This window comes from Epinephelus lanceolatus, chromosome 10, assembly GCF_041903045.1.
Source record: "Epinephelus lanceolatus isolate andai-2023 chromosome 10, ASM4190304v1, whole genome shotgun sequence".
Classification (NCBI taxonomy): domain Eukaryota; kingdom Metazoa; phylum Chordata; class Actinopteri; order Perciformes; family Serranidae; genus Epinephelus; species Epinephelus lanceolatus.
Genome location: NC_135743.1, coordinates 7,471,678 through 7,499,300, shown reverse-complemented (window position 1 = coordinate 7,499,300; position 27,623 = coordinate 7,471,678). Strand labels below are relative to the sequence as shown.

Here is a 27,623-nt window from a genome sequence, read left to right as displayed (position 1 = left end):
ATGTGTGTATTTTTTATTTTATTTTTTTTACTGTGTTGCAGCAGCAAAAGAATCTGGAAGGATATGTTGGCTTTGCAAGCCTCCCCAACCAAGTGTACAGGAAGTCTGTCAAGAGGGGCTTTGAGTTCACCCTGATGGTCGTGGGTAAGAACACACGCTTCTCAGCTCTCTGTTTGCTCTTGTTTTACATGAATCATTTCATTGTATTTCTTGCGGTTGGCATCTTAAAACCCTTCGCTGTGGTTTGTTTTTGGGAGAGAGACAGAGGGATTGTGTGTGCGCGCAGTCATATTTATACACGAGGGACATGCCCCCAGCTTTGTAGTGTTAATTGCTGAGTCAGAGAGGAGGGGGGCGTTGCGTTGCTGTTGTTCGAATTAATCTTGATGTCAGGTCCTTGACACTGTCTCCCTGAACAGAAACATTTGGTATGGATTTATCTTGAGCTCCACGCAGCGAATCAAAAATGGACACATTCTTGTAGAATGCCTGGATGTGGTGGTTGACACCAAGCCAAGATCCTCCTCGGCTGATCAGACCCTGTTTGGAGGGAAAATGTTTCCTCGGGTCAAAACCATTTCCTGTGGTGGGACCGACAGAATTTGTACCCAGCATGCCTCTAAGAATAGCGCATCTCCCATTGCGCTCCACAACACTCTGTCTCTTCAGGCTTTTTGCTTATGGTGCTGCTGATACATTCTAGTTACATTTTAGTGTGCAGTCTTTTTATTGCTATTATTAGGTATTACATTAGAACACCCTCATGACCAGGCACTTGGATCCTGCTTGCTTCTATTCTCTGCGGTGTCCACTGTAAAAGCTGCTGGATTGTGACCAAGTGCTCCTCCTGGGCTTGTGAATGCTTTAATGTGTTTGCAACAAAAGGCTTCATTTTGGGAATAATTTCAGAAAAGATAAAAATGGCGTTACATCTAGCAACAAGGGAAGTAGCTGAGGTTTCTGGGCTGGTAGTTTAAAGCTTGCCATTGTTTTATGGTATCACCCCCTTACATGGACACACACACACACAATATTCAGCTTTTCTTGGCTCTGATGAGCTGTGAGCCCACATGTCCCCGTCGTGCAACGCAGTGCGTCACCAGTGTGGTGTGAAAGAGGAAAAGAGGATGAAAGAAAGAGGAAGGGAAGGAGAGAGGGGACTGGTATTAGCAGCAGGGACTGGCACGTCGTCTGCCCACGCCTCATGAAACGCATGACCCAACAACCTGTTCAGTTCACAGATTGAGGGGCAGCTCATTTCACAGGCCTGTCATCACTTCATATTGCAGTAAATTTAACAAGCTCATACCCACACGGTTATGTGCCATGCATAAACCGCACGACAAACAAATGCTTCGGTACGAGCTCCACACATTACCCTTTGACTGTAGCTCTGGTGTAAATGGTGGCTCGTTAAATATTGACTCGTGGCCATCAGCCAAGGCGGGCAGTGTCAGTGGTCGTTTCCACTAATGATTCTTTTCATTGGGAGCTTGGAAACTGGGCACACAATGGCCAACCAAGCTTGAGAAGCCTCCCAGACCGCACAGCCAGTCGGCTGCACATAACAAGAGCCATTGTCTGTGTTGTTTCCTTAGCCTTTTAACTGCAGACCCAAATGGATGAATGTCTTGGGCAAATGTCAGTCTCATCCCCGGACAGACACATGGCCTTTGATTGTCTTTAGGATGTCAACAGTGATCTTTGTGTGGATATAATACATAGGGTTGAGCTTTTGTTCTGTAAATTGTCAATATTTGTCTTCCAAGTAATACACTGCCTTACAGTCGGGCCAACTTTCTATCTGTAACCTGAAGAACAGAGTTCACAGTCGTCCAAAAATACTGATTTGTTTTCCTTTTTTGCTTTATTCCAGGTGAGTCAGGGTTGGGCAAATCCACGTTGATCAACTCTCTGTTCCTAACAGACCTGTATTCAGCAGAGTATCCTGGACCTTCACACAGAATCAAAAAGACTGTACAGGTACATTTTGACAAACAGATCTGATCTTTGAGCTGAGATTTTAAACCTAGAGTCTATTTTTTATGTTTTTGGATCTAAGTGACTCATGGGAACAACGGTTTTTAAAACTGGTCCAGTATTGAGAGAGTGCTGCAGCTGACAGCGATGAAACAGGCTACAGTGAAACCAAGTGGGGGCAGGTGCATCACGTCAATTTACGTCCATTAAAAATGCTTGTTTTTGCCACTAACAAGCTCAGATTGTTATTATAGGTGTCTTACAACAATACGGAAAGGAACCCACAGAGAAATGAAACGTTTTTCCTTACCTTGCACTTATTTGGATCTGATTTGTGTCAGAGTCTTGCTCAAAGAGAAGTCTTGTTCTTTACATTGTGGAAATCACAACAGACTAAAATGTAACCACTTGCGTTAGGTGCACCCCATCAATTTACGTCCACTAAAAGTACTTGTTTTTGCCACTGACAGGCTCAGATTGTTATTAAGAGTGTCTTATTACACTACAGAAAAGACCCTACAGAGAAATGAAACATTTTTCCATCCCTTTTGCTTGTTCCGGTCCGTTTTGTGTCCGAGTCTCGCTAAAAGAGAAGTCTTGTTGCAGGTAGAAAATGGTGGTAATGCCAGTGAGATTTGGAGATAGTAGTACTGGCAACAGTTTGTTGTGTTGGAGTACAGAAAGCACATCTTTTATCTAAAAGATTTTCAGTGTCATGGCTGAATGTTAAGCTGATTTCAACCTTGTAACAAAGTTTGCCAGATTTCAGAACAAGACTTCTCATTGAGCAAGACACAGATCAGATCCAAACAAGTGAAAGGTATCTCAAAATGTTTCATTTCTCTGTAGGGTCCTTTCCGTAATGTTGTAAGACGCCCATAATAACAATCTGAGCTTATTAGTGGCAAAAACAAGCACTTGAATTGGTGCATCTGACCCCAGTTGGTTCCATTGTAGCCTGTTTTGCCACTGCCAGTTGCAACTGTCTCTCCCAGTACTGGACCAGTGTTAAAATGTGTTGTTCCCACGAGTCACAGGTATAAAACATGGAAAAAAATAGGGTCCAGGTTGAAATAACCCGAGCTCTCCTTTAAAAAGAACACACCTGCTGTGTTCTATGTGCTGGGATGAAAAAGAAACCAATACACAATTTTGATATAGCATTAAGTAAACCGAATATCAAAGCTGAAAATGTCCGTGGCTGGTAAGATTCTCTAACCCACCTACAGCTTTGGCACCATCACTGTGATGTTTTATGTAAAACTGGCCAGGACTCAACAGACAACACCAACAAATACAGATTGTTTGCTGTCTCATAGCACATCTGTGTTAGTGACAGAACTTCCTACTTCCTACTTTAATCATCAGTGTTTTCCACTGTGTTCTCAACTGTGTAGCTCCCAGTTAGATTAGTCTTCTTTGATAAATACAGTAACATTAAACTTCTTGGCCTGGTAGTTAACAGTTACAGCAGTGGCGGGACCATTAACAGACATAACAAATTATAATGAAAACATACATGAAGCTCTGTTGATAAAACATTGTGATTAACGGCATTACAGTGCCAGAGGACCTGCTCTGTTAAGAGCATAAAGAATGATCTCTTCCTTTCTCACCATACGTCACGCAAAATAGTGACTCTGAAGCTTTAACACCCCCAAAAATCATCTGAGAATCGTAGGAAGGGATTGTTCTTTTAGATTTATTTTTATAAGACTGTCTTGAATTAGATTCAGCTCTCTTAACAGTCGGTTTGATTTGTAAAAATACTTTTTAACACTGTGATGAGGTTTGATTGAATCTTTAAGAGGTGCAGTAAAACCTTTAAGAGTCTGACTTGTTAAAACCAATATGACAAACTGTCAGCTCCTGCCATGAATGCCTACATTGTCCCTAATTACACAACGATGTCCTGAATCTTGAGTGCCTCAAGTGCTGCACTTTATCTGTCTGGTTCCTGACTGACAGCGTTGCTATCTCCAGATGCTTTTTCTGGCTTCTCAGCATAGTTAGCTAATAGCACAGTGTGACACGGCGTGTTGCCACATGCTGCTTGCTTCAAGTGTTTTCTATGTGAAATATATGATCTGGGATGTTATTAGGTTACAGTGATAATGATTTCAAAACACTTGAACAATTAAATTATGAAAGGCAGACGTAAACACAATGTTAACTTCATTCTTTCTCCTGTGCCAGGTGGAGCAATCCAAAGTTTTAATAAAGGAAGGCGGCGTCCAGCTGCTGCTCACAATAGTCGACACTCCAGGGTTCGGAGATGCGGTCGACAACAGCAACTGGTAAGGATCACCACAGCTTGAGCTCAGCACAGATAATATCCTTCATGTATAATCCTTAACATGTCATAGCTTCTCTCCACCATCCCTTACTAAAGGGGTTCTTCTGGGTCTCAGTGGGGATTTGTTTCTTAACCGAAACTGTCATTTGTATTATGCAGCTGGCAGCCAATCATCGACCACATAGACAGCAAGTTTGAGGACTACCTGAACTCAGAATCCCGGGTGAACAGACGGCAGATGCCCGACAGCCGGATCCACTGCTGTCTGTATTTTATCGCCCCCTCGGGACATGGGTGAGTCTGGGAGACAAACTCATAAGACAGCCAGTGCCTTTCTTTGTCACTGCATGACAAGTGAGGAAGGAACGGTGTTGCCAACTCTTTTTCAACATAAGTAGCTAGCACTAGCTCCAAAAGATGCTAAAAGTCACCAGATGACATCATATGACATCATATGCTTATTTGCATATTGGTGACATCATCGCACATTAATAGAAGCATTAACACTGATTTTGATTCAGTAGAAAAATGCTCAGTAAAACACTGAATGGTCTGAGAGCTATGGTGCCTATACTGTGGTGCTCCACTTTCTCCTGCATCCAATTCTGAAAGTGAGAGCATCAACGTAACCATAGAAACTCACTACAACTGAACTCCCATGGGAGAGGTGCCTCCTCTTCACGCCTACTGCATAGCGCAAAAGGAGAGAGGGGGAGAGCCTGTCGACTGCAATTAAGCAGCATGCTTGGGAATGAGTAACATTATAATGTATTTCTATCTTTTTCTCTGACGGTCTGAATAAGTTACTAAATGTGTCACGAGTCGCTTTTTAGAATTAAAGTCGCTAAGACTAGGGCTGCCCTCTGAAAGTCAGAGATTTGACTCATTAGTCGGAGACCCCGCAGTCGACTGAGATTGTTTTAAGTCAGAGTGCAGGATACTTCTGGAGATGTTATGGTCTCCAGATTTTGCTGCAGAATAATGGGCCGTCTGGAAAACGCGAGGTCGGGTGCTGGGTGCTACTGTTGTGCCTTTTTTGTCCCAGCTTTCAAGAGCGTGCTGGCAAGTTGTGTCTGAGGTTGCTAAGCAACCTCAACAAGCATGGTACCATAGCCCGCTTACCTAAAATCCTGAGTGCAGTGCTGATCATCTTCCAGGAGCTGTTTATAAGTGTGTTGGCCAACCGTCTGTGGGACAGATGTAAAGCTCTGGGTAGCCCTGCACTAACATGATCAACTTCTCCATATTTATCACAGACTAAGATTCATGGGAGAAGGGAAAAATCTGTCGCCTGTGACTGGTTGAGGGTCAAGGATGAAGCCTTTTGTACATGGGGCGCCTGCTCTATCCACTAAGCCACCGATGCCCCGGAATTGGTGACTTTATTGCTCAAAGCAACTTAATACGATACAGTCTCTGGCTTTTGTTTGATTTCTAGTGTCAGCAAAAAAAAAGCTGTTGCACATTTCCAATCCCTCGTTAGTGCAGTTTACTAAATTACGTGAATGTCACTGTCGCACTGAACGCCTCACTGAACCCCGTTCAAACTTTAAAACTTTTCATGGGAAAAAAACCCTGAACAGTCATAATTATGAGTCGAGTACAGGCCTGGCTAAGACGCTCTGAAAAGTCGCTAAACCTTGCGAGAAAGTCACCACGTTGGCAACACTGGGAAGGAAAAGGACTGGAGAAAGGAAAACATTGGAAGGGAAGGGGGAACAGTGAGAGGAAATGAGTAAAAAAAATAGTCTAAGGAGGGAAATGAGAGGTCAAGAGTGCCCCAAAGGCCAGAGAATAAGATTTGTGCCTGGAGGTGACGTTTGCTGGGTCAGATTCTTGTGCAGTCTGGACAATACAATAAAGCTACTCCTCTTCCTCCTTTAACATTTAGCAGCTCCCCACTGGTTTCAGAGCAGCTCAGTGGCCGAAAGCATGAATCTTCTGTCACGCCGGGTAGCTCGTGAGTGTGTGCAGTAAATGTGTCATACTCTATCTCCTACAACTGCTCCCCCTAGGCCATTTCTGTAAATGATAATGTGAGACTGCGTGTTGTGCAGAATAAGGGCTAAAACTTGTAAAAGGGTAAAAAGGGGGGGCACCAGCAATAGAGATGAAGACGCTGGCAAAATGCCCAGCTGATGATACTGATCACTGAATGTTTCATAAAGAGAGGGCTGTGTGGAATTTTAACTGTGATGTTTGTTTCTCACAAGCCAGCAGATCTTGTACGATTAGCTCAGATCTTTTTTTTTTTTTTTCACAAGTTTACGTGTCTTGTGTGATGCACAATTCGGTCGAAGAGCAGAAAGTGTGGGAGCAGTGAAATCGAGAAACTTCAGAGGTTATTTCCTGCTCTGAATTAAAGCTGGTTTCAGTCAATACCTCATTTAAATGCACGTATGAGTTTAAAGCCAAAGCTTGCCCCAAGTCAAGGCTCATGACCTTTTTAGAATACAGAAGGAGCTCATGCTGTTCGCCATCGTACGGCAGGATAGTGATGTGTTTGTGTCTGCTGTGTGGAGCCACCGTATTTGTGTATGCAAATGTCCAGTGTATGCATGCTCACATGTCCTTAAAGCTGTTGACCGTGACTTACTGTAAACAACGAAGAAGCCTCTGTCCTCCTCTCTCCTCGATTTTTTTTTCTCCTTCCTCAGTCTGTCTGTCCTCTGTGAGACATTGTGTTTGTACAAGCCTGTCCTCTGTACCCACACAAGCAGTACTTTAGCCTTGAGGATGGGCAGCGTATGTTCTCTCACACACACACACACACACACAGAGCATCCCCTCACAACACCAGCTGACTGCTCTCACACAGCAGCACAATGACCTCCAACACTGAGAGACAATCTGAACATTGAACTCCCAGCTGAACTATGGTGACTGGTTTTCTTGAAGGTTGGAGGACGGTGACTCATTGAGGAAAAAATCCCCCACATTAGTCTACGTTAAATCATTAAACGTGTCATTCCCTAAAACTGTGGTTGAACTCAAGTATGAGACTTGTTTCCTGTGAATATCAGAATGTAGAGTTCAAATAAATAGTTGATTAATTGAACAGTTGACAGAAAGATAAAATGCGGCTATTTTGGTAATCAAGTAAATTTGCTACAATTTCTGAGGTTTCAGCTCCTAGATGTGAGGATATGATGCTTATCATCTTCATCACAGTTCATCAAATACCTTTTTACTTTTGGACTTATGATCAGGCAAGAGAGACATTTGTAGACGTCACTTTGGGCTCCGGAGATTTTTTCTTTTTGTCTTTTTTTCACTTTAAGACCAACAATAAATCAAATAAGTAAGCAGCAGATTAAATGATAATGAAAATAATCCTTAGTTTCAACCTAATCAGGAAGTGAGTTTATTTGTGTGTAAAATCACAATGTCGTAATTACAGAAAAAAGAGGATGTACAATAAATAAGAACAAAAATACATGATTAAAAAACAGGATTTTTATGTCTTATTTATTGAATAATTTAACTTTTGATTATCCAGATACTCTATGTCCACAAGGTCTGGGCCATATGTAGAAAATCAAATATGATATTTTTCTTCAAATACCTCAACACTCATATTGCGATGATGTCATAAGATTGACAAGTGGTGTTTTCAGAAATTATTTACACAGTTAGATTTTTTGATAAATACTCATCAGTAATTTGGATGTGATGTTTAAATTGGTAAAGGCAAATAATAGAACAGCGAGAACAGTCTAGTGAAGTTCAGAAAATTACGTCACCTTAAACACAGTCTTTCAAACTAGGAAAAGACAGCACCTACAGTCTCGTAACACGATATCGATATACTGCTCAGCCCTGATATCTGCTTTTTAAATAGCTGATCCACAGACAAATCAGGGTTTCTCTGGATCCTTAAAAGTCTTAAAGGCACTGAATTAATTAATCTAAAAAATAAGGCCTTAATTGGTATTAAAATGTCTTAAATCAATTTTTCAAAAGCCTTAAAATGTTAATACATTGGAGGTAGGATTATAGAATCGGTTTTCCTGTGAGGTCGCGTCGTAAAAATGTCAAAATAATTGCTTACACCTTTTTTTTCTTCAAATAAATCATTTACTGAATGCCTCTTGCATTAAGACACCACATCAGGATAGCGGAACCAGCGACACTCATGTTTTGTTTCCAGGTGTAATGCTCAGAGCAGAGGATCCACTGTCTGCAAGCTAGCTGTCGCTGTACCCTGTACGACATGAGAAAGTATAGATTCAATGAGAACTGGCTATTTAGTCAATATATTGTGGCATGACTGAAACCAGTAAAGGCAGTGCATTCAAGGCTCTGTATTTTATGCACAAAAAAATTTTCAAACTTGGCATGATGGGAATCAGGGCAAGAAAACAAGCTAACAAATGCCGGGTACTTCCTGATTCTGATCTTCCCTTGTCTTTTTGTCTTAACTTAATTGCAAATGGCATTAAAATGTCTTAAATCTAACTTGCTATTTAACTATGTTGATAATCGATTTATCATTATTATATCGTAAGCTAAAATGCCAAACATCACAGAGTTCCATCTTATCATTTGTGAAGATGTTCTCCTTTTCTCTTCTTTGTGTCATTGTAAACTGAATGTCTTTAGGTTTTGAAAAGTTGTTCAGACAATGAAGACATTTGAGGATGTCACATTAGGTGTCTGGTGTATTGTGATCGGCATTGTGAATGACAGATTTATCAATAATTGTTTTTAAATAATCGTAAGTTGCAGCCCAAATATTTTAATGAAATGCAGTATTTTCTTCTGTTCAGTATTTTGTAATTTTACATATAACTTGCTTGTTGTCTCCACCATGTATGATCATTTTGGCTTGGTTTTTTTGTTCTCTCAAAATATGTCGCCCTATTTGTGTAAGACATTTTGGGGAATGTCCTCGTCTGAGGTTGAAATTGTTTCCTCCTCAGGAAAGAGATTGGTCTGAGACATGTTTAGCGTAGTCTGAAGGGTGCTGAATCACACTGAAGTTGATGTGTTTGGCTTTTCTGCGTTGTAGCTTGACAGCAGCACGTTTTTCCAGTCAGTTTGTGTCAGCGTTTGTGAAAACTCTGGCCCTGCAGAGCTGGTTTTATTCGAATTTATACACACTTAAATGTGTTCTTTTGACTGGTATTGCTCATATAATACAGCTACCTTTTTAAAACATTTAGAAATAAACAGTCAGTTAACATTTCTGTCAGTGTTATGGTGTTTTTTGATTTGCACCACCTCAGATGAGACACTCATGTGTATGTGACCACTCCATGGACCAGCTGTCATTATTTGCTGTTTGGTTTATGATAAAGGTTTATGATACCCATTGTGAATGCAACAGCATGACTTATGTCACCTGCTAATGATGTTAGTGAGGTCTTCAGTGCATTTTTTAATCTGATAAATAAATAAAGAACGCGAGAGAGAACTGTTGCTTCCAGCTGTTGCATTCAGGTTTTCTTGAGAGTGTCAGCGCAGCACTGAGCTGTAAACTGACCTGCATTTCTGTTGGCGACGTGACAAACATCCCACTCTTAAAACAAGCATCATATTCTGCTTCAGGGCAGATCCTGACTCAGAGGGATATTTCCACTCTGCCCTCAAAGAAGAATCAAATGAAAATCAAGTTATGTTTTATAACAAAATACAAAGTGAAATGCAAAACTATAACTCAATAACTCAGTCACGTCAGATGGTATTTATTCAGTTCAGAAACGGCCAAGAATAGCGACGTTTTCTCATGACTAGAAGGTCGTTTTCTTAGACATTACAAACATCATTCATGCGTCACAGATGCTTGTCTATATTTGGGTATAGCTCCATTTATTCTTGAGCTAAACAAGAAGCAGTGATGAAATGTAAATTCAGAAGCCAGTCAACCCCAAAATATCCCATTTAATTCTTTAATAACAGAGGAGGAAAAACAGTTTGATTATTTGCTGGGCAGGCTGGAAAATTGAAGATATCATACCAAGTTAAACAGTGATTCAGACTGATTTGACTCTGATCACTGTGTCCAGTTTGAACTGCACATAACGCTGTATCTTTATCTCCACGCAGACTGAAGCCCTTGGACATTGAGTTCATGAAACGGTTGCATGAGAAAGTCAATGTCATCCCGCTGATCGCCAAAGCAGACACCCTCACCCCAGAGGAATGCCAACAGTTCAAGAAACAGGTCAGTGGTTTCCACAGCTGCACACCACTGCAGAAAAAGTATTCGAGAGCATTTCTTTTACTGTAGTCATCAGTATGATGGCGAAAATGTGCATCATGAGGCCAAATAAAGCAGGCGCTCTGTGGTGTTAAGGATGGTTTACAGCAATGTCCTGCACTGTGTGGAAGGTTAGCTGTAAATTATACAGAGAAAGAAAGATTCATAAGTATTTCCTGTTTCCATTTTGCAATGTGCTTTGTGTGATAGTTTGTTTGACAGTGTGCAAAAAGACAGGTGTGACCATGAAAGACAAGCAACATTTCTAAATAGCAGAGTAAAGAGAGCATGTGACCACGATTGTGTCAGACAAATTCACATTATTATGCTGTATCAACTGAAATCATTACATGCTGCAGCCTTTATAATACGTTATTATCAGATATCAAACAGTCCACGCAGTGTTACTTCCTGTTTTTGGCTAATGTTCTTTCTCAAACAGAGAATGGGGTTGTGGTTAATACTCTGACATAATGGGTCAACGTTACCATGGCTACCAGATGGCCGTTCTGGCATACTTGAACTATGAGGATGAGGATTTTTCTGCATCTCTTTCACCTGAGAACAACTCCCCAATGAGATGACAGCCATCATATACACTTGAGCCAATGCCTTGCATTTTGGGAAATGTTGCTGGTGCCTCTGCAGCTTGTTAACCTGCAGAGCCAGCGCGGCACTAGCTTGGGATATGTGCTGCCTGCACACATGTCATCAGCTGGGAGAAAGGCGAGCAGCAAGTTTGCCAAATTTCACAAGCTCTCTTTGCTTTTTTCAGTCATATAAGAATAAATGAACAACTCTGTTCCGTGTCACAGTCATTTAAACACGAGGAAAATAGCTGTCACAAAAGTACCTTTTGCTATTTCAGTTTGAATTGGTATCGTTTGTTGGCTCAGTGGGTGTGCTTTGGGCTACTGGGTTAGCTCGATGAACAAGAGTGTCGCTGGTCTTTGACTCAGTGGGTGTGTGCTCATGAAAGAGTTAACTCAGGGTAACAGCTCATTGTGGGTTTGTGCTCATGACGATGAATAGCTAGGTCGCAGTGTTGTTAATTGGTTTGCCGCTTAGACACACTACAGTCATATGTCATCTTCCTGTTTAAGCAACAACCTTCTTTTTTTAACTTTGAGAACAAGTTGAGTTATTTGTCAAAAAATATTTGGGGCGTCGGTGGCTTAGTGGATAGAGCAGGCGTCCCATGTACAAGGCTGTTGCCGCAGCGGCCCGGGTTCGACTCCAGCCTGTGGCCCTTTGCTGCATGTCCTTTCCTGTCTCTCGCCCCCCTTCACGCTTAAGCTGTCCTATCAATTAAAGGCTAAAAGGCCCAAAAAATATCTTAAAAAAATAAATAAATATTTGACAGTGTGGCTCATCAACATTGTCAGGAAACAACAGCGAATTCTGAAATATCATAAAAATCTCAAAATATACGACAGTTGGGATTTAAAGATCTTTTCTTTTATTGCTAGATCATGCGGGAAATCCAGGAGCATAAAATCAAGATCTACGAGTTCCCTGAGACGGATGATGAAGAAGAGAACAGGCTGGTGAAGAAGATAAAGGTACTATATGTCACATAGCACATCAGATTACATAAGTGTACTAGTTTACAAACCCAAATACTCAAACAGTTGTATTAATAATGCCAAATATTGTTTTTTTTCCAGGACAAGTTGCCACTGGCTGTAGTAGGAAGTAACACCATCATCGAGGTGAACAGCAAGAGGGTCAGAGGGAGACAATACCCCTGGGGGGTTGCAGAAGGTACGGGTGTTTAAATGCTTCAGGACAGGACAGCGTTCCTGAAAACAGGAGCTGAACATTATTCATGCTCCCATGTCGGCCTTCATAATCGAGTGCAAGATGTGACTTGGTGGCTGACGTACAAACAAGTTCAAAGTATTTTGTTATAATTGTCTGACTGATGTCTTATTTTTTCTTCTAGTTGAAAACAGTGACCACTGCGACTTCACCATCCTCAGGGACATGCTCATCAGGTACTGAAACAACAGAACCATAAAGAACGTTGAAATGGTGTATTATGTCCGATCTCATTGCAGCTGGAAGAGCAGTTGAAATATTACTCAGAGAGCATCTTAAATATTTTTGAATTCTCTGCCGTCCCTCCCCAGAACTCACATGCAGGACTTGAAGGACGTGACAAACAACGTCCACTATGAAAACTACCGCAGCAGGAAGCTGGCTGCCGTCACCTACAACGGAGTGGACAACAACAGGGCTAAAGGTCAACTGTCCACAAAGTAAGTCCTGCAGGAAGCACAGTAGAGACAGCAGCTGCAGTGAAGGCAGGCAGGAAAGATTCACTTCTGAATAATGTTGCTTAGATCATGTAGAGCAGAACAGGAGCTCTGAGTTGTTGGTTACCTCCTTCAGTCTTTAGTGTATCTAGCCAATTTACAAGCCTGTTAAAGTGTGGGAGATTTATGTGTCACCGACCAAATGCTGATAAATATTTGCTGCATCTACTAGGAGTTTTGACAAAACCAGTGATCAGGAAACCTGCAGCTGTACTGTAGACACTATTTAGGATGCCATTCCTGTATGTTGAATGAAATTTATTTATACAGATGCAGATGTTGAAGAGAGAGTTGAAATTCCATTCCCAGTAGTATGTTGATACAGTAACTTCTGCTGGCTTTAAACTGGCCTATAGTGACACGGGGTATCTGCAGGTTTACTTCCTTAAAAAATACTTTGAATTTGATTCACAAAAGACTTCCTTAAAATACTTTCTTGTGCCTACCCCAGACAGTAATGTTAGATATTATTACATATTTTGGTATCTGTTGGCTGTTGGGAGGCGTTACATACTTGTAATGTTTTGGCAGTGGATTGTGCTGCAGGAGGCTGCTGAATAATTTTTTGTGGTGTTTCAGTCATCACCATCAGACCTGCAGCAAAAACTGTCACCACTGCTAGCTACACTAGCAAAGAAGCTCATTGTCTCATGATGGGCAAGTGGCAGTTTTAGCAAATTAACTTAATTAAGTAATTAGTCATATTTATTCCATCCGTCTCATGCTGCATATCCAGGTCCAGATCACATTAATTTGATTATTTATACCATTGAGAATTATTGCTTTATAGAATGCTGCAGGGATGATGTGTTTTTGTAGGCCAACACTGAAGTTAGTGTCGCCCTGGTTCTCTCCTCAATGATATTTACGTGTTGTGTTCAGTAAGGTAATCTTCACAAAGGTGGATAGTGCCGGTGCCCCATGTACAGAGGCGTTGCCTCGCTGCAGCGGTCGCAGGTTCAAGTCCGGCCTGTGACCCTTTGCTGCGTGTCAGTCCTCATTCTCTCTCTGTCTCCCCATTTCACACACTGTCCTGTCAATTAAAGGCAAAAAGCCCAGAAAAATAATCTTAAAAAAACAACAACAAAAAAACACTTATTGAAGCCTCAATGCAAACGGAAGTAAAAAGCTAATGTCACGGTCACATGACTTCAACGTCACCACCACAACGATAATGTAAAGCCATGTTTTTAAGACATATAAAGGCTTTCTAATTTACAAGTGGGGAATTTACCAACTTATTTTATGTCGTAGAACAAAAGTTGAAAGTCTCTTAAGGCATCTCACCAAAAACCTGTTAAAAACAACCATTAACTTCGAGATGAGGGAACCAGGAGTGCTAAAATGCTAACTCCTTTCTAGCTTTTTGGACTCATTTCCTGCAGCACAAAAAATTGACATAATAATAGATAAGTCAAGGCAAAATCGTCCCTACTGGTTTTCCATCATATTTTCATGCTGGGCCAGTATGATGGCAAAACAGACATTTAATTGCAATCAATTGTATTTGGTATTAAAGAGAGGATTATAAAAGATATAACATTTAATGTGGTGAACCTGCAGAAACCCTGGTAAAGCAACATGATGACATGATGAGTTGTGTTCTCATTGTTTACCTCTATCTTTATTTATGTATTTAGGTATTTGGGTTGCAGGTAACTGGAACAGTCAAAGTTGGGGGAGTTCATTCATCACCCATTCGTTCTCTGTTTGTGGTGTTTGACAAACACTCAGTGATTCTGCTTTTGTCGTAGCCTCTCACTGTGCTACTGTGCATAAAATCATGCCACTGATTTTCATACGTTTTCATCCAAAGCGCCACGCTGCTCTCTCATTCATGTAGACACAAGCAAATGTCTAACTCACTAAGCTGAAGTTCTGATCAGAGGCCTCACACCGCTGATGCTAACACACAGCTCAACATTTGGCCAACTCTGCTAATGTATTTGACACCCAGCTCACAAAGCACACATTGTTGTTTTTTCCAAGCTTTCTTTTTTTTTCCATTTGCAGTGAAAACGTTGCTGAAATCACAGAAAGAGACTGTAGTTTTATTTTAGTGCATGACCTCATTATTGCATGCTGTGTGTGTTTTTGTGTGTGTGTGTCTGCGTGTGCGTGTGTGTGTGTGTGTGTGTGTGTTTGGTTGTATGTGTTTTTGTTTTTTAGACTTGACACAGTTGAAGGAATGTAAGTGGTCATTTTTTCACTCATTTTTAAGACCCTTGTGTACGTCTGAACTCTTCCTCTACTCTCCCCCCGTTGGCTGCATTCGGGTGTTTTCTTTCCTCCCTATTGACTCAGGTCTGCCTCCCCCCCAACTTCCCCCTGTCAGTAGACATTTCCAGGGACAGCCGGAGAAAAACTGTGAATTGCCACATTTATGAATGTCGTTTGACAGTTATGAATGTGATGCCTTCAATTTTTTTTTCCAACAACAAAGCCTTTGATTCTTTCCACTGGTGTTTTCATTGCTGCCTCCACCTGCTGCTGCTGTTAGCCCTGCTTGGAGTAATAACAGAGACCTGGACATGAGGTGTATGGAGCGGTTAAGAACGATTATGAGATGCATGACATAGCCCAAGAAGAAAGTCATGCATATAATCTGTAATCATGAGATAAACAAAACTATCTAGTTTATCATCGATTCTAAATTGTCTATATATCAGGATACAGAATCTGCACAGCAGGTAAATTTGTGTTAAAGCCCCTGAACTCTTGGTATCAGATCTCTGAAGTTTTTCTCTGTAATCCTAAATGTTCAGGACTTAATATAAGATCAAAGTTAATGTATGGAGGAAAAACGTCCTTAGTTATTATGTATTAAGACTTTAAAGTTTTGTTTTTGGTGCAAGACACCATGGCGCGGGCCTCTGTAGACGGTGCATGAGCCACTAGCATTCACATGTGCGTTTATGCTCAACGCATTGTTGGCTGCAGTATGCATAGAAATGTCAACATGTGTTACCAGAAGAATGTTACCGAAAATTGTAGCCTGCCTGGCAATAGTAGTTAACATCAACTTAGTGTCAAACATTGTATTAGTATACTGTAATTATTACTGTCGATTACCTCCAAGTCGAAATTATTTTGAACTGATTTGTTTCCCATCGGATCGCCACTCTTTCCATCAGGTGTTTTTTTTCCCACATGTTCCTGTGTGCCCCGCGGGAAAAGGCCTTTTCTTTCCCCAGTGTCGTGAATATTTCCATAGAAGAATTTAAGGCCATTTGGCTGTCCCTGTGGTCAGTGAAGAGTCGTAGAGCTGTCTGTACAGGTGAACCTGCTCGGCTAGTCTTCCCTCAAAGATGTTCCTTTTAAAATGACAGCGCAGTGCACACAGTGGGTGCCTAGTTAGAAAAATTCAGAGGTGCATGACCAAGCGTCTTCAGGCTCAACGCGAAAGGGGTCATTAGATAATTTTCTAGCACTTGAAGCTCACACCTGGGACACTACAATGAGTAGAAACCACGCATAAAGACTCAGTTATGCTTTCCGCACAGACGGTTGCACAGACTTGAGCTGAAGCGGCATCATGACAAGGAAGCGTTTTGATCTTTTATACTCTGTGCAGTTTGTCCTCATGGCAAAACCCATAGTCGCACAAACTGTAGGGGGCAGTGTCTCGAAAATGTACGTCTGCAGCATGGTTATCCATGCCTAGTTAGAAAATGTCTGATGTGTATGAAAAGGTGAAAATCCACTGCATGGACCTCTGCGAAGAGCCGAGTCTGATGGTATGACATCACTTTGCCTGTGTGGACACACACAACTCGTGGATCGTCAAGCATAAATCATGCATAATACTCTAATACTCATGATATGACTCTGCTTTTTACCAGCTTAGATTCACATGCTTCACACCAGAGAGAGAAATTATAAATACAGGAAAGTTTTAACTGTTTTGTGCCTCAATATAAGAGGTGATTGACAGAATAGGCTTTCAGGTCTTTTAAAGCAACACCTAGCATCTATAAGTTAGCACAAGTTCAGATTTACAGTGGTTTGTTTTCTTGCTGCAGCTGTTACTGCGAAAAGTCCTGAGCTCCTGACCTTACGTCATAACTGCAAAGAGATGTACAGTAGTTATTCCAAAACCTTTGAAGCATTACTACAAAACCACCCTGAGACTTCAGTGCCAGAGGATGGAGAAATATGCTAAAAATACTCAGTCTCATTTAGTTTTTACCTCTTTTATAATATGATTTAAATAAAACCAAAATAAGGACCAATCAAGCTTTACTCTTGTTGCCACTCCTCATAATCACAGTAACCTCTCCATATGTTTCATGTCAAGTCTCTGTACACTAACACTGCAATGAAAAATCCTGATGAGCTTTACTATCATGTAACCCACCACCTGCACTAACAGTCAGCACTCACAGGTGCGTTGCATTAGTCTCTGGGTCCTTCCTCTACCTCTCAGAAAAGCCTGATGGTTGGTTTCCTGTTCCTGTCACAGCCTTGTTGGATCCCGTCATTCCTGAAACTTTACCTCTCGCTCTGTTTTCCCTCCTGCTCCCAAACATGTACTTCTCTGGGAAATGATGGTTAATGTTGTTACGATTTGAGATTTGTGTAGAGTCTTTCATATTTTACTTTTTACCTGTTGTGTGAAAGTAAAACATGCTCCTCCTACTCCTCTCCCTTTATTACCTTAGTCAGTTTTCTAATCTGCATGCAAATACATTTAAGAAGACAAGGAAATGCTAAAATAAGATCTCAGAACAAATCAGAGTCTAGTTTATTGAGTACACTAAATTAAGTTCATTAAATTCAGCTTTAACAGTCGTACTGTTGTCTGACTGAAGTTCTGATCGTAACAGCTCGAATAATTACTGTTCACAATGTATCAGCAGACTGATGAGGACACCGATGCCTGTGATGCTCCGTAGCTGGTCTAAATCTGTGTGTGTGTGTGTGTGTGTGTGTGTTTGCGTGTGTGTGTGCGCTCCAACTCTCTTTGTGCAGGAGTCCCCTGGCCCAGATGGAGGAGGAAAGGCGAGAGCATGTGACTAAGATGAAGAAGATGGAGATGGAGATGGAGCAGGTGTTTGAGATGAAAGTCAAGGAAAAAGTGCAGAAGCTCAAAGACTCTGAAGCAGAGGTAACACACACACACACACACACACACACACACACACACTGCACGCTTAACACTGCAGTTCATGTCCTTATGAAGTTACTCATCTGTCTGAGCTCCTTCCTTCCTCTCGTGCTGACGTGTGTCAGCGGTTAGAAGTGTGAGTGAGCTCGTACGAGAGTGAGCTGTTGATTTGTGTAAATGGATGTTCTGTTTTTTACTTCCCTCTTTTGTACTCGTGTTTTGTTCATTTGTCTCTGAAATCAAGTCGTTAGATTTGGAAGAGCAGTTCACATGTGTAACATGCTGACTGTAGCACTGTATTAAACATGTGTTGATGGAACCAGTGGCATATTTTTTAAATTATTTCCACATGTGTAGATCATTACAACAAGATAAAAAAGCTCTACAGCTCAAACATCACAGAACGTATTTAAATCAGGGGAACAAGAAAGTCAAATATGATTTAAACACTTCTGTCTGCATTCTGTGGAATTAAAAATGAGTTAACATCTGCTGGCTGACACCTTTGAAACTTTGAATACTGATTAGTCATGACTTCCACTGTTGATCTGAGAGGTTCCTCGTATAACAATGCTACATGTAGTGTGTAAAAACAGTGCTGATTTTACTGATGTGCAGTCCAGTTATAGATACCGCAATAACTCAGTTTGGTGTTTGTGTATAGGTTACAAACACTCTGCATGCTAATCTGACACAGCAAATAAAAAGGTCAAGTTTAAAGGCTGTACCTTTTAAATTTTCAATTCAATTTTATTTGTAACGCCCAATATCACAAATCACAATTTGCCTCAGAGGCTTTACAGCGTACGACATCTCTCTGTCCTTTGGACCCTCAGAGCGGACAAGGAAAAACTCCAAGGTTTTGTTGAACTGACAGGTAGCAGTTTAATTTTCTGTGAAGCATGAAAATATTACAGCACAGCAAGACTCTTGTTTCTCTCTGATGCAACTACAGTATCATCTGTTTAAAGGCTTGTTTATTTGAATTCACTCTCACTAAAGAAGGTGTTGTATTGTAGGCTTGGGCAGTGTCTATTTTTTTATACGTTCATACCTTCTGAAATTTCACAGGGGTAAATTGTAGATGGCGGTATTTGTGTATGGTGTTTTGGCTTGATCGAAATAATCCCGTAATCCTGAGTTAAATAGGAAAACATGCTGTTCTTCCCCGCAATCTTTCCTTGCCATTGCTGGTCGACTGGTTTTAATCCTGTAACGTTATCCTGAGTCGCTGTGTCTGTCAGCTCAGCTGCCTGTTCAACAAGTACAGAGAGACCTCCAGTGGCGTGTGATGTCTGTATTTTTCATGGTACTGAAAATCATAGTGTTTGGATTTCTAAATACCCTGGTATACTGTAATACCTTAACACCACCCAAACCTATTGTATTATATATATATATATATATATATATATATATATATATATATATATATATAAGCTCAGTAGTTCATGTTTTGCAGTCTGTGCTCAGTTTTTTTACCACATGTGAGAGGTTGCTTTTTCGGTACAAAGCACTGACATCCTCCTCTGTTCTGTTCTGTCTCTCTGTAGCTTCAGCGGCGTCACGAGCAGATGAAGAAGAACCTGGAGGCTCAGCACAAGGAGCTGGAGGAGAAGAGACGCGTGTTTGAGGAGGAGAGAGCAAACTGGGAGGCCCAGCAGCGCCTGGAGCAGCAGAAACTGGAGGCCTCCAGGTACAGCTGAAATAAACTGGCACACCTCTCATGGTTCAAAACATTTAAGATCCTTTATCCTGCACAAATTCAGGCACTGTGAGATTGACTTAGACAATAAGATTCAGTAGAGGGTGAATGGTGGGCAGTAGTGGATTAGTGCCACCTTGTGGTTGTCAGACTCTTCTGTGGTTTTCACATATTATTGATGTAGATATTACCCGCAGAGATGTCTGCCCCCTCTCCAATAAAATGGAACTAGATGGCACTCAGCTTGTGGTGCTCAAAGTGGCAATATATTATTATTATTATATATAATATATATTATATATAAACTTAACAACAATGTCTCTTTCCAGCCCTTGTTGTGAGCAGTTTCATGTCGGTACTATTTTCTTTGTACCAAACTACACCTGCCAACCGTATCACAGCGCAGAAAGAAACGTGCAACCACTTGTGGACAAGACTCATGCGTGTGACAGCAAGATGTAAACATTAAAGCTGCAGTAGGTAGAAAGCCTGAAAACGGTTGATTTTTGAGTCTCATCTCAGTTAGGTTTCGTTCGTCTACGCCCTGAGCTCCTCCTACCAGATGAGCACGCAAGTATTTTATCCTACTTGATTCTATTTCTCCCTCTCTGGGAGCCTCGGCTCTCCCTCACCGCGCAGCAGCTCGCCCCGCACATACCCCCAAGGCTCGGGCTCTCCCTCTCCGCGGAGAGCCCTCGGCTCCGCTCCCACGGCCGACCCTCGTGCCCTCCATCCGGGCCCGGCCCCACCTCACCCTTCCCCTCCCTCCCGGGCTCCTGGGAACCAAGTTCTGTCTTCCTTTTTTTGGGTTTAGCCGTGTAGGCAGTTGTAGCCAATGCTGGAATAGCTATTTTACCTGGTGCACTGTTCGCCATTGCCGCTCGCTCTCCCCTTCTGCCGGCGGCACGGGAACACACATATGCAGTAGAACAGCCAATAGGAACGCAGTGGTATGAGCTGACCTTTGATTGGTTGATGCACATCGGCACGATACTGATTCTTTAGAGGCTGAACACAGAGCCATGGTGAGGTGCAGAAACCTATTGTTTGCCTCAGACCACTTGATTTACATTATGCTCAGAGCATATTATAACATTTTTACTCAATTATACCGAAATGATGTTGCCTACTGGAGCTGTAACGTTAGCTAGCTCAGTGGTGCTAGGTGAGCTAGCAGTAGATGTTCTGCGTAGTGATACATTTGTCGGGTGTAGATCAGTAGAAAGAAAATAGTTCCTACATGAATCTGCTCACAGCAAGGTCTGTGGATTATCTTCAGTAAACAGCTCATGATTTCTGCAAAGAGACATTGATGTTGAGTTTTTCAAGTGTATTTTTGGTGCATTGAGCTCCACAAGCTGAGTGCCATCTAGTTCCATTATATTGAAGAGAAGACAGACATCTCTACGGCTGATATCTCCAACACTCTGCAACTCACACCAAAACAATATGAATAGATAAATAACACTAGAGGTAAGAAGGAAAATATGGATCCTTAATGTTTTGGGTGAACTGTCCCTTTAATAATATTGTCTGGTCTAATTTCATGTTAATAGCTGCATTGGAAATATGATTAATGAACAAAAGTCACATGTTGTTTTCTCTCCCAGTCAGTGCTGTGAACGTTAATATCTTATTTCCTTATTTCCATAAAGTGATGTATGTATTTGCTATGACTAGATCTAAACATAAAAGAGCTGAAATGTTGTTTGATATATAGTTACTGATTATACTGTCTATGTGTGTGTCTCTTCTTTCCTGCAGGACTCTGGAGAAAAACAAAAAGAAAGGCAAGATCTTTTAAAAGACAGTCAGCAGGACCACCCCAACTCGAGTTATTTTTGTTTGCCAACGTTGCCGGTCAGGATGCCAGTGTGTGGCACTGACATCACCCACATCCTCCTCCTCCTCTTCTCCCTCTCTCTCTTTCTCTCCCTTCCTCCCCCCTCTTCCCACCGCTCCTTATCTCCTGTCCCTGCTCTGTCTGCCAGCACAGCTGTGCTCCTGCTCCCAGCCACCAGAGGGGGTAGTATGGGTATGTGAGGAGGTGGAGGGGGTCTGAATGTACGGTCAGAGCCGCCACCACAGAGCCCCCTCGCTGCCTCGGGACTCATCATTAAAGAATTGAAAAAATAACCCAGTTTCAGAAAGGCCAAACCCATATTATTATTTTAATTATTATTATTATTATTGATGTTATAATTATTATTATTATTATTATTATTATTATTATTATTATTATTATTATTATTGTTGTTGTTGTTATAACGGAATCCTGTCCCCGCCCCCGACCTGCTGCTCTCTTTTTTTCCACCCCAAGGTTGCTTTGAAATGAATGATGTGTACAGTTTTACGGAGAGCACAGACAAAAAAATAAATAACCATGAGTCATGTCTGACTGTTGTACAATCAAGTTCTGGTGAATTTTACTTGTTTACAGGAGTTATGAAAGTAACAGTATATGAACATTAACCCGATCTTCCTTTGTGTATTAAAGTAAGAAGAGGACGAGGCATTAACTAATCCTTTTTTCTTTTGTTTTGAGTGTATCCGGTAAACCTTTAACCCTCCTCCTCATCAGTGTGACAGAAATGAAACGGAGTCAACAGAAAAAACCTTGAAACCAAGACAAACAATAAAATGCACCTTGGGCCTTTTTTATAGATTAAAAAAATGGCTAAAGCTTCTTTTTTCTGAAATGTAACGCTTTCTTTTTTCCTCTGTGTTTAGCTATTTCCACTAGCCTTGGACCACCATTTATAATGTCATAAGTGTTATATTTCACTTTAGTTTATTTTTATATATACCGAGCCAGCTGAAGTAATAACTTCTTTTGTATGTTTAGAAAATCCTCAGAGACTTGAGAGCGGCGTCCACTGTTTTAACAAGAAACACACTTTCACATAGGACAGTGATCCATTGACGCTTTAAAAGAAAAACAATACTTCAATCACTCTGCGGTAACGATCTGTGGGAAATGAAGAGTCAACACCGCAATTTGCTTTGGCTATGTACTCCATCTCTGTATTTTTAATTTTATTTTTCATTTGTATTGTACAAAGTCACTTAATAAACCTGTGATGATATTGAGGAGTGAGACGGGTTTGTTATGGAAACTGGTGTGGACACTTTTATTTTTACATAACACTGTTTTTACATTCAAATATCACTGTTGGGTATGCTTCAGTGATGCATTTTCCATCATTTTATTTTAACACTAGACAGCGCTGTTGGTCTGAAGCTTCTCAGTGTTGGCAGCTGTGTCACAATCCACTGTTGTATATCACATTTTTAATGAAACAATGACAGACAGACTAAACAAAATATATTTTTTGTTCTGAAATGAAACAAAGAAAACAAATGTAGATCTTCAGATCATCTGTGCAGCTCACTGGGCTCCTGCAGGGATGACATCAGCTGTTACCAGGTGGATTTTTTACTGAAATTGCCCACAAGTACTTTTAAAGGTCCAGTGTGAAGGATTTCGGTGGATATATTGGCAGAAATGTAATACAATAAGTGTCTTCTTCAGTGTGTAATCACCTGAAAATAAGAATTGTGTTTTCACTACTTAAAGGGATAGTGCACCCAAAAATGAAAATTCAACCATTATCTACTCACCCATATGCCGAGGGAGGCTCAGGTGAAGTTTTAGAGTCCTCACAACACTTGCGGAGATCCAAGGGGAGAGTAGGTAGCAACACAGCTCCACCTAATGGAGGCTTACGGTGCCCCAGATTCAAACGTCCAAAAACAAATAATTGAAACCACAAAATATCTCCATACTGCTCATCCGTAGTGATCCAAGTGTCCTGAAGCCCCGACATAAAAAGTTGTTTGGAAAAACGTCATTTGAACTCTGTTTTTAGCCTCACTGTAGCCTGTAGTTCTGACTGACTCTCTGTGTACTGATCACGACGGATGAGCAGTATGGAGATATTTTGTGGTTTCAATTATGTGTTCTTGGACGTTTTAATCTGGGGCGCCGTCAGCCTCCATTAGGTGGAGTTGTGTTGCTACCCCCTCTCCCCTTGGATCTCCGCAAGGGATGTGAGGGCTCTAAAACTTCACCTGAACCTCCCTCGGCATATGGGTGAGTAGATAATGGCTGAATTTTCATTTTTTGGGTGCACTATCCCTTTAAGAATGAGCCGTTTACATCTACGTAGGGAATGGGTCCCTGTCTATGGTGATGACCATATTGCACCACCATGTTTCTACAGTAGCCCAGAATGGACCAACTAAACACTGGCTTTAGATCGGGACATTAGTGTTATCACATCAGCCATAATTAGAAGCCCCACTGCATCAAGAGTGTCAGAAAACTGCAGATTTTTTAATGCTAAACTGCTTTATTCAGTGTTTTTACCGGTTTAAATTTTCTGGTTGTTTTGGAGAGGAAGTGACCTCTGCAGATAATTCTGCTCCTGGTAAGAACCTCCTCAACATCTGGATCTTAAGGTAGAGAAAAAAGATGCACGCACATAAGGAGGTGCTAGGTTAGCGACCTGTCTCCAATGTACCAAACAGTGTAAGAGAAACACAGATTTGTAATGTGAAACTGCTTTAGTCAGTGTTTTACTGGTCTAAATCGCAGGTTCGTTCATTTCGGAGAGGAGGAGTCTTCTGTGAATAATTCGGCTTCCAGTAAAAAAAACACCTGAACAATGAATACCAAAGAAATCCTAACCAGAGGAGGAGTTTCATCTGGTTGCAATATGCAATCCTCACCCCTAGATGCCACCAAATCCTCTAAATCTTACACACTGATCCTTTAATGTCACAGCTGGAGGTGCCATACCTTGATCCTCAAAGCTTCTTTTACCCATCAGACCCACGAAGGTTTGGAATTTATGTCCTGTGAAACAAAAAGCTACATGTCACTTTATCTAAAAAAATAATAAAAAGAAAAATGGAATTGATATCTGATGTTGAAAACAAGCAAAAGAATTACGTTTACGTGCTGTCTGCGTTTTTGCTGTTGGGAGGAAAGAAATAAAATCAGACATGGAGGCAGCAGTCATAAACATAAGTACAGTAAACACTCTCTGTAATGCCCTACCGTAATCTCTCTTCCCCATGAGTCCGAGATACTGGCGCGGTCCTGGCTTTCTGGTCAGTCTCACTAACATATCTTGAACCACTCCAGAGTTTGGCCATTTGTCCTGATATGCGTATGTGTGTGTGTGTGTGTGTGTGTGTGTGTGACAGAAAAATGCACAGGCAGAGAATAAATATTGCAAATGTATTACTGCATAATAAATATTCACAATGTCCAGCGGCAGATGTGTCAAATAAATCATATCACCTACAAATAATATCTTAAATTATTTTGCGTTTCAGTGAAGACTTTTCCATGCCCAAATCTTTTAGGAAACGCTGGTGTGAATATAAATATTTGATTCTAATAAGTATGAACATCTTACCTCTCCGACTCTGTCCCTCCAGTTGTCAGCATCCATTTCTTGACAGTAAACATTTGTCAGAAGCAGCACAACCAATACAACTTTAACCAGCTTCATCACCCAAAACCGTGCGTAATTTCACCCAAATGCGTCTGCGTAAAAATTGTAAACGATAAACCCCTTTAGCCTGGATTAAAGGTAATGATATATATTTGTGTGCAGGAAGTCTACACCTCTCTGATATAGAGAAAACCCGCGTTTTTCCCCTGACGTTGCGCCATTGCGCCACGGGGGTCCATTAACGCTCCCGTTGCGCACAAGGGCTTTTACGCACAGCTGAAGTTGATGATGTGGGGCGATGCTCGTATCCAGCAATTATTCTATGAGTCACAGGGCTTCAGTTTGACGTGTCTTATAATTAGTTTGTATTTTATGCGCTGGGTCTATTGAGAGATACTGGACCTGAGGTCCAGACTTGACCTACATAGTGTTAACTGTTCAGCTCAAGAAAATCTGACATCTGGCCCTAAAAATATTGTCAGATTTAAGTGACAGTTCCAGAGGAGACTAAACTAGGAGGTCTTTTTTATTCTAAAATCACAAAGGGTTTAAGTTTTTTTCTTGGATCACTCACAATAGGCTATAATACAACAGGGACATATTTATAGGAAGTATTCACATCCCTTAACTTAAGTAAAGTGCCAAAATATAGTTCATTCATTCATTCATTCATCTTCTAACCGCTTCATCCTCTTGAGGGTCGCGGGGGGGGCTGGAGGCCAAAATATAGTTTGTTTGTTTTTTACTATCCCATAGCACTCACTGACTGCTACAACTTCATCTGATGTGCTGCAATATTTCCCTGATGGCATGGTGCACTTTGCTTTTTAAACTCAGGTTTTTAACTTTGTTCTTTGTTTCTGCTTATTTATTTATTTATTTATTTATTTTTCTTTAAATCTAACTTAAATTCTGTTTTTATTATTGTTTTGTGTGAAGGGAGACTGGTGATTAAGAATTTAATTGCATGGTGTGCTGTGTTTTTACTGTGTAGGCCTATATGACAATGAACTTCTTGAGTCTTGAATGCTAGTTATCTCAGACCAATAAAAGGATTCTTTCATGGAAAGCACATTTGTAGAAACAGCACAATAATATGTATGGTGACTGGCTGTGAATATTTTAAGAGCCCAAGATGGAAACCTTATTTGTCCCATTTTACCTGATGTCCCAAATTATCTGACTATTATATAATGCCTTATTGGAGTATTTTTCTGATGCATATTACAGCATAAAGAACATTTTAATATAGCTGGACAAAAAAGGAGAAAGCTGCTCTGTACACTGCTGGTAGTTAATGTACTTTAATGTCAATGATCTCATCACTCACATTCCTTTATATTGATGTGTTTTGTGCTGCATCTAGGTCTATTTTCATTTTTCAATACTGCTGGACAGCTACAAACTCCTCCATCTTTAAATGTGACAAGACTTTTATTCCCAAGACAATTGAAAACAAAAAATGTCACCTAAGGATGCTTTGGTGCAGTTTTATGGAGCAGCAGTGAAGAGACGGCTGTTTTTACCCATTTGTTTTATGCTTTTATGATTATTTTATGTGTGCGGATATCACCTATCTATTTTGTATTGTGTTTAATGTACTATGTGCTTTATGAGTGGGTGGCTTTACTATTTTTGTCTTTCTCTGTTTTTGTTTACCTGAGCTCACTCAGACAAATTCATCAGATTAGTCGTGTTGATTTGGCGATAAAGTCTTGAATCACACAGTGACACTTTTTATTTCTCTGCATGGCGTCAGTAAAGTTTATCTTATGTTTTTTTATATGTAAAGTTTGAATCTGTAAAGTTACAAATGACTGACTTTTAGACCACTTGAATACATTTATTTAAAAATATAATATAGTGGATTAAATGCATTAATTAACATCAAAGGAAAGTAAATGTGCTTAGTAACTAGTAAATAAATAAATTGCAGTGAGGCTACTAATTATGGTGAAATAAATAAATAATAAATTAAAATTATATAGCAAAATATTATATTATATACATAAAATGAAAATTTAAAACTCAAAACGTATTAATTGGCAAAAAAACTATTAGATTATTTAGACATTTTAGTTTTACTCCATTTGTTTAGCAGACCCTGAAGGTTTTTGTTTCATCATGTTTCTTTTGCTCCCTATATTTTATTTATTTGTTGTGCACTTGAATTTATTTTTACACTATTTTTATATTATAAAATAATACTTTCTACAACTTCTTTATGAAAATCTGTAACTATATAGTCAATGTATTAAACGTTTAAGGAAAATAAAGATCTTGTTACCAGTCTAAATTATCCTTTTAATGAGCCTACAGTCTAATTAGATACGATCCTTAATAATATAAATAAAGTATAATAATTTCTCGTCACTTCTTTACGCAGTATATAAAGTAATGACTTTAAAGGACAGTGTAGTTTGTTTTAGTTTTTAATTAATCCGGATTAAATTGGCAGCCAATGAAAATTCCGTGTTTTTTTAAGTGAACCTCTCGGTTGCGCTTTTTAAGGCGTTTGTCCCACTGGGGCCGCCGTAGACAGCAGTACGG

General features: G+C 40.5%; 1 protein-coding gene across 2 annotated transcripts; it reads left to right on the top strand.

Annotated features, from left to right (window-relative positions):
- On the top strand, nt 1-22,694 carry septin7b (septin 7b). 2 transcript variants are annotated; one of them, XM_033640082.2, is made up of 13 exons: nt 1-144; nt 1,877-1,983; nt 4,177-4,277; nt 4,436-4,570; nt 10,325-10,442; nt 11,948-12,040; nt 12,146-12,242; nt 12,424-12,475; nt 12,611-12,739; nt 14,966-14,986; nt 17,768-17,903; nt 19,457-19,599; nt 21,373-22,694. In XM_033640082.2, the coding sequence occupies exons 1-13, from the start codon at nt 135-137 to the stop codon at nt 21,410-21,412; spliced, it is 1,182 nt and encodes a 393-aa protein (XP_033495973.2). In that variant the 5' UTR covers nt 1-134; the 3' UTR covers nt 21,413-22,694. The 2 variants fall into 2 exon arrangements, with proteins under 2 accessions (XP_033495973.2, XP_033495975.2); XM_033640084.2 differs by lacking the exon at nt 14,966-14,986.
- Nucleotides 22,695-27,623: the final 4,929 nt, after the last annotated feature.

What these genes read in the sequence shown, in the direction of transcription:
- septin7b (XM_033640082.2), top strand. An exon ending in CCCCTGGGGGGTTGCAGAAG is followed by an intron (nt 12,243 to 12,423) that starts GTACGGGTGTTT and finishes TTTTTCTTCTAG; the next exon opens with TTGAAAACAGTGACCACTGC. An exon ending in AAAGGTCAACTGTCCACAAA is followed by an intron (nt 12,740 to 14,965) that starts GTAAGTCCTGCA and finishes TTTGTTTTTTAG; the next exon opens with ACTTGACACAGTTGAAGGAA.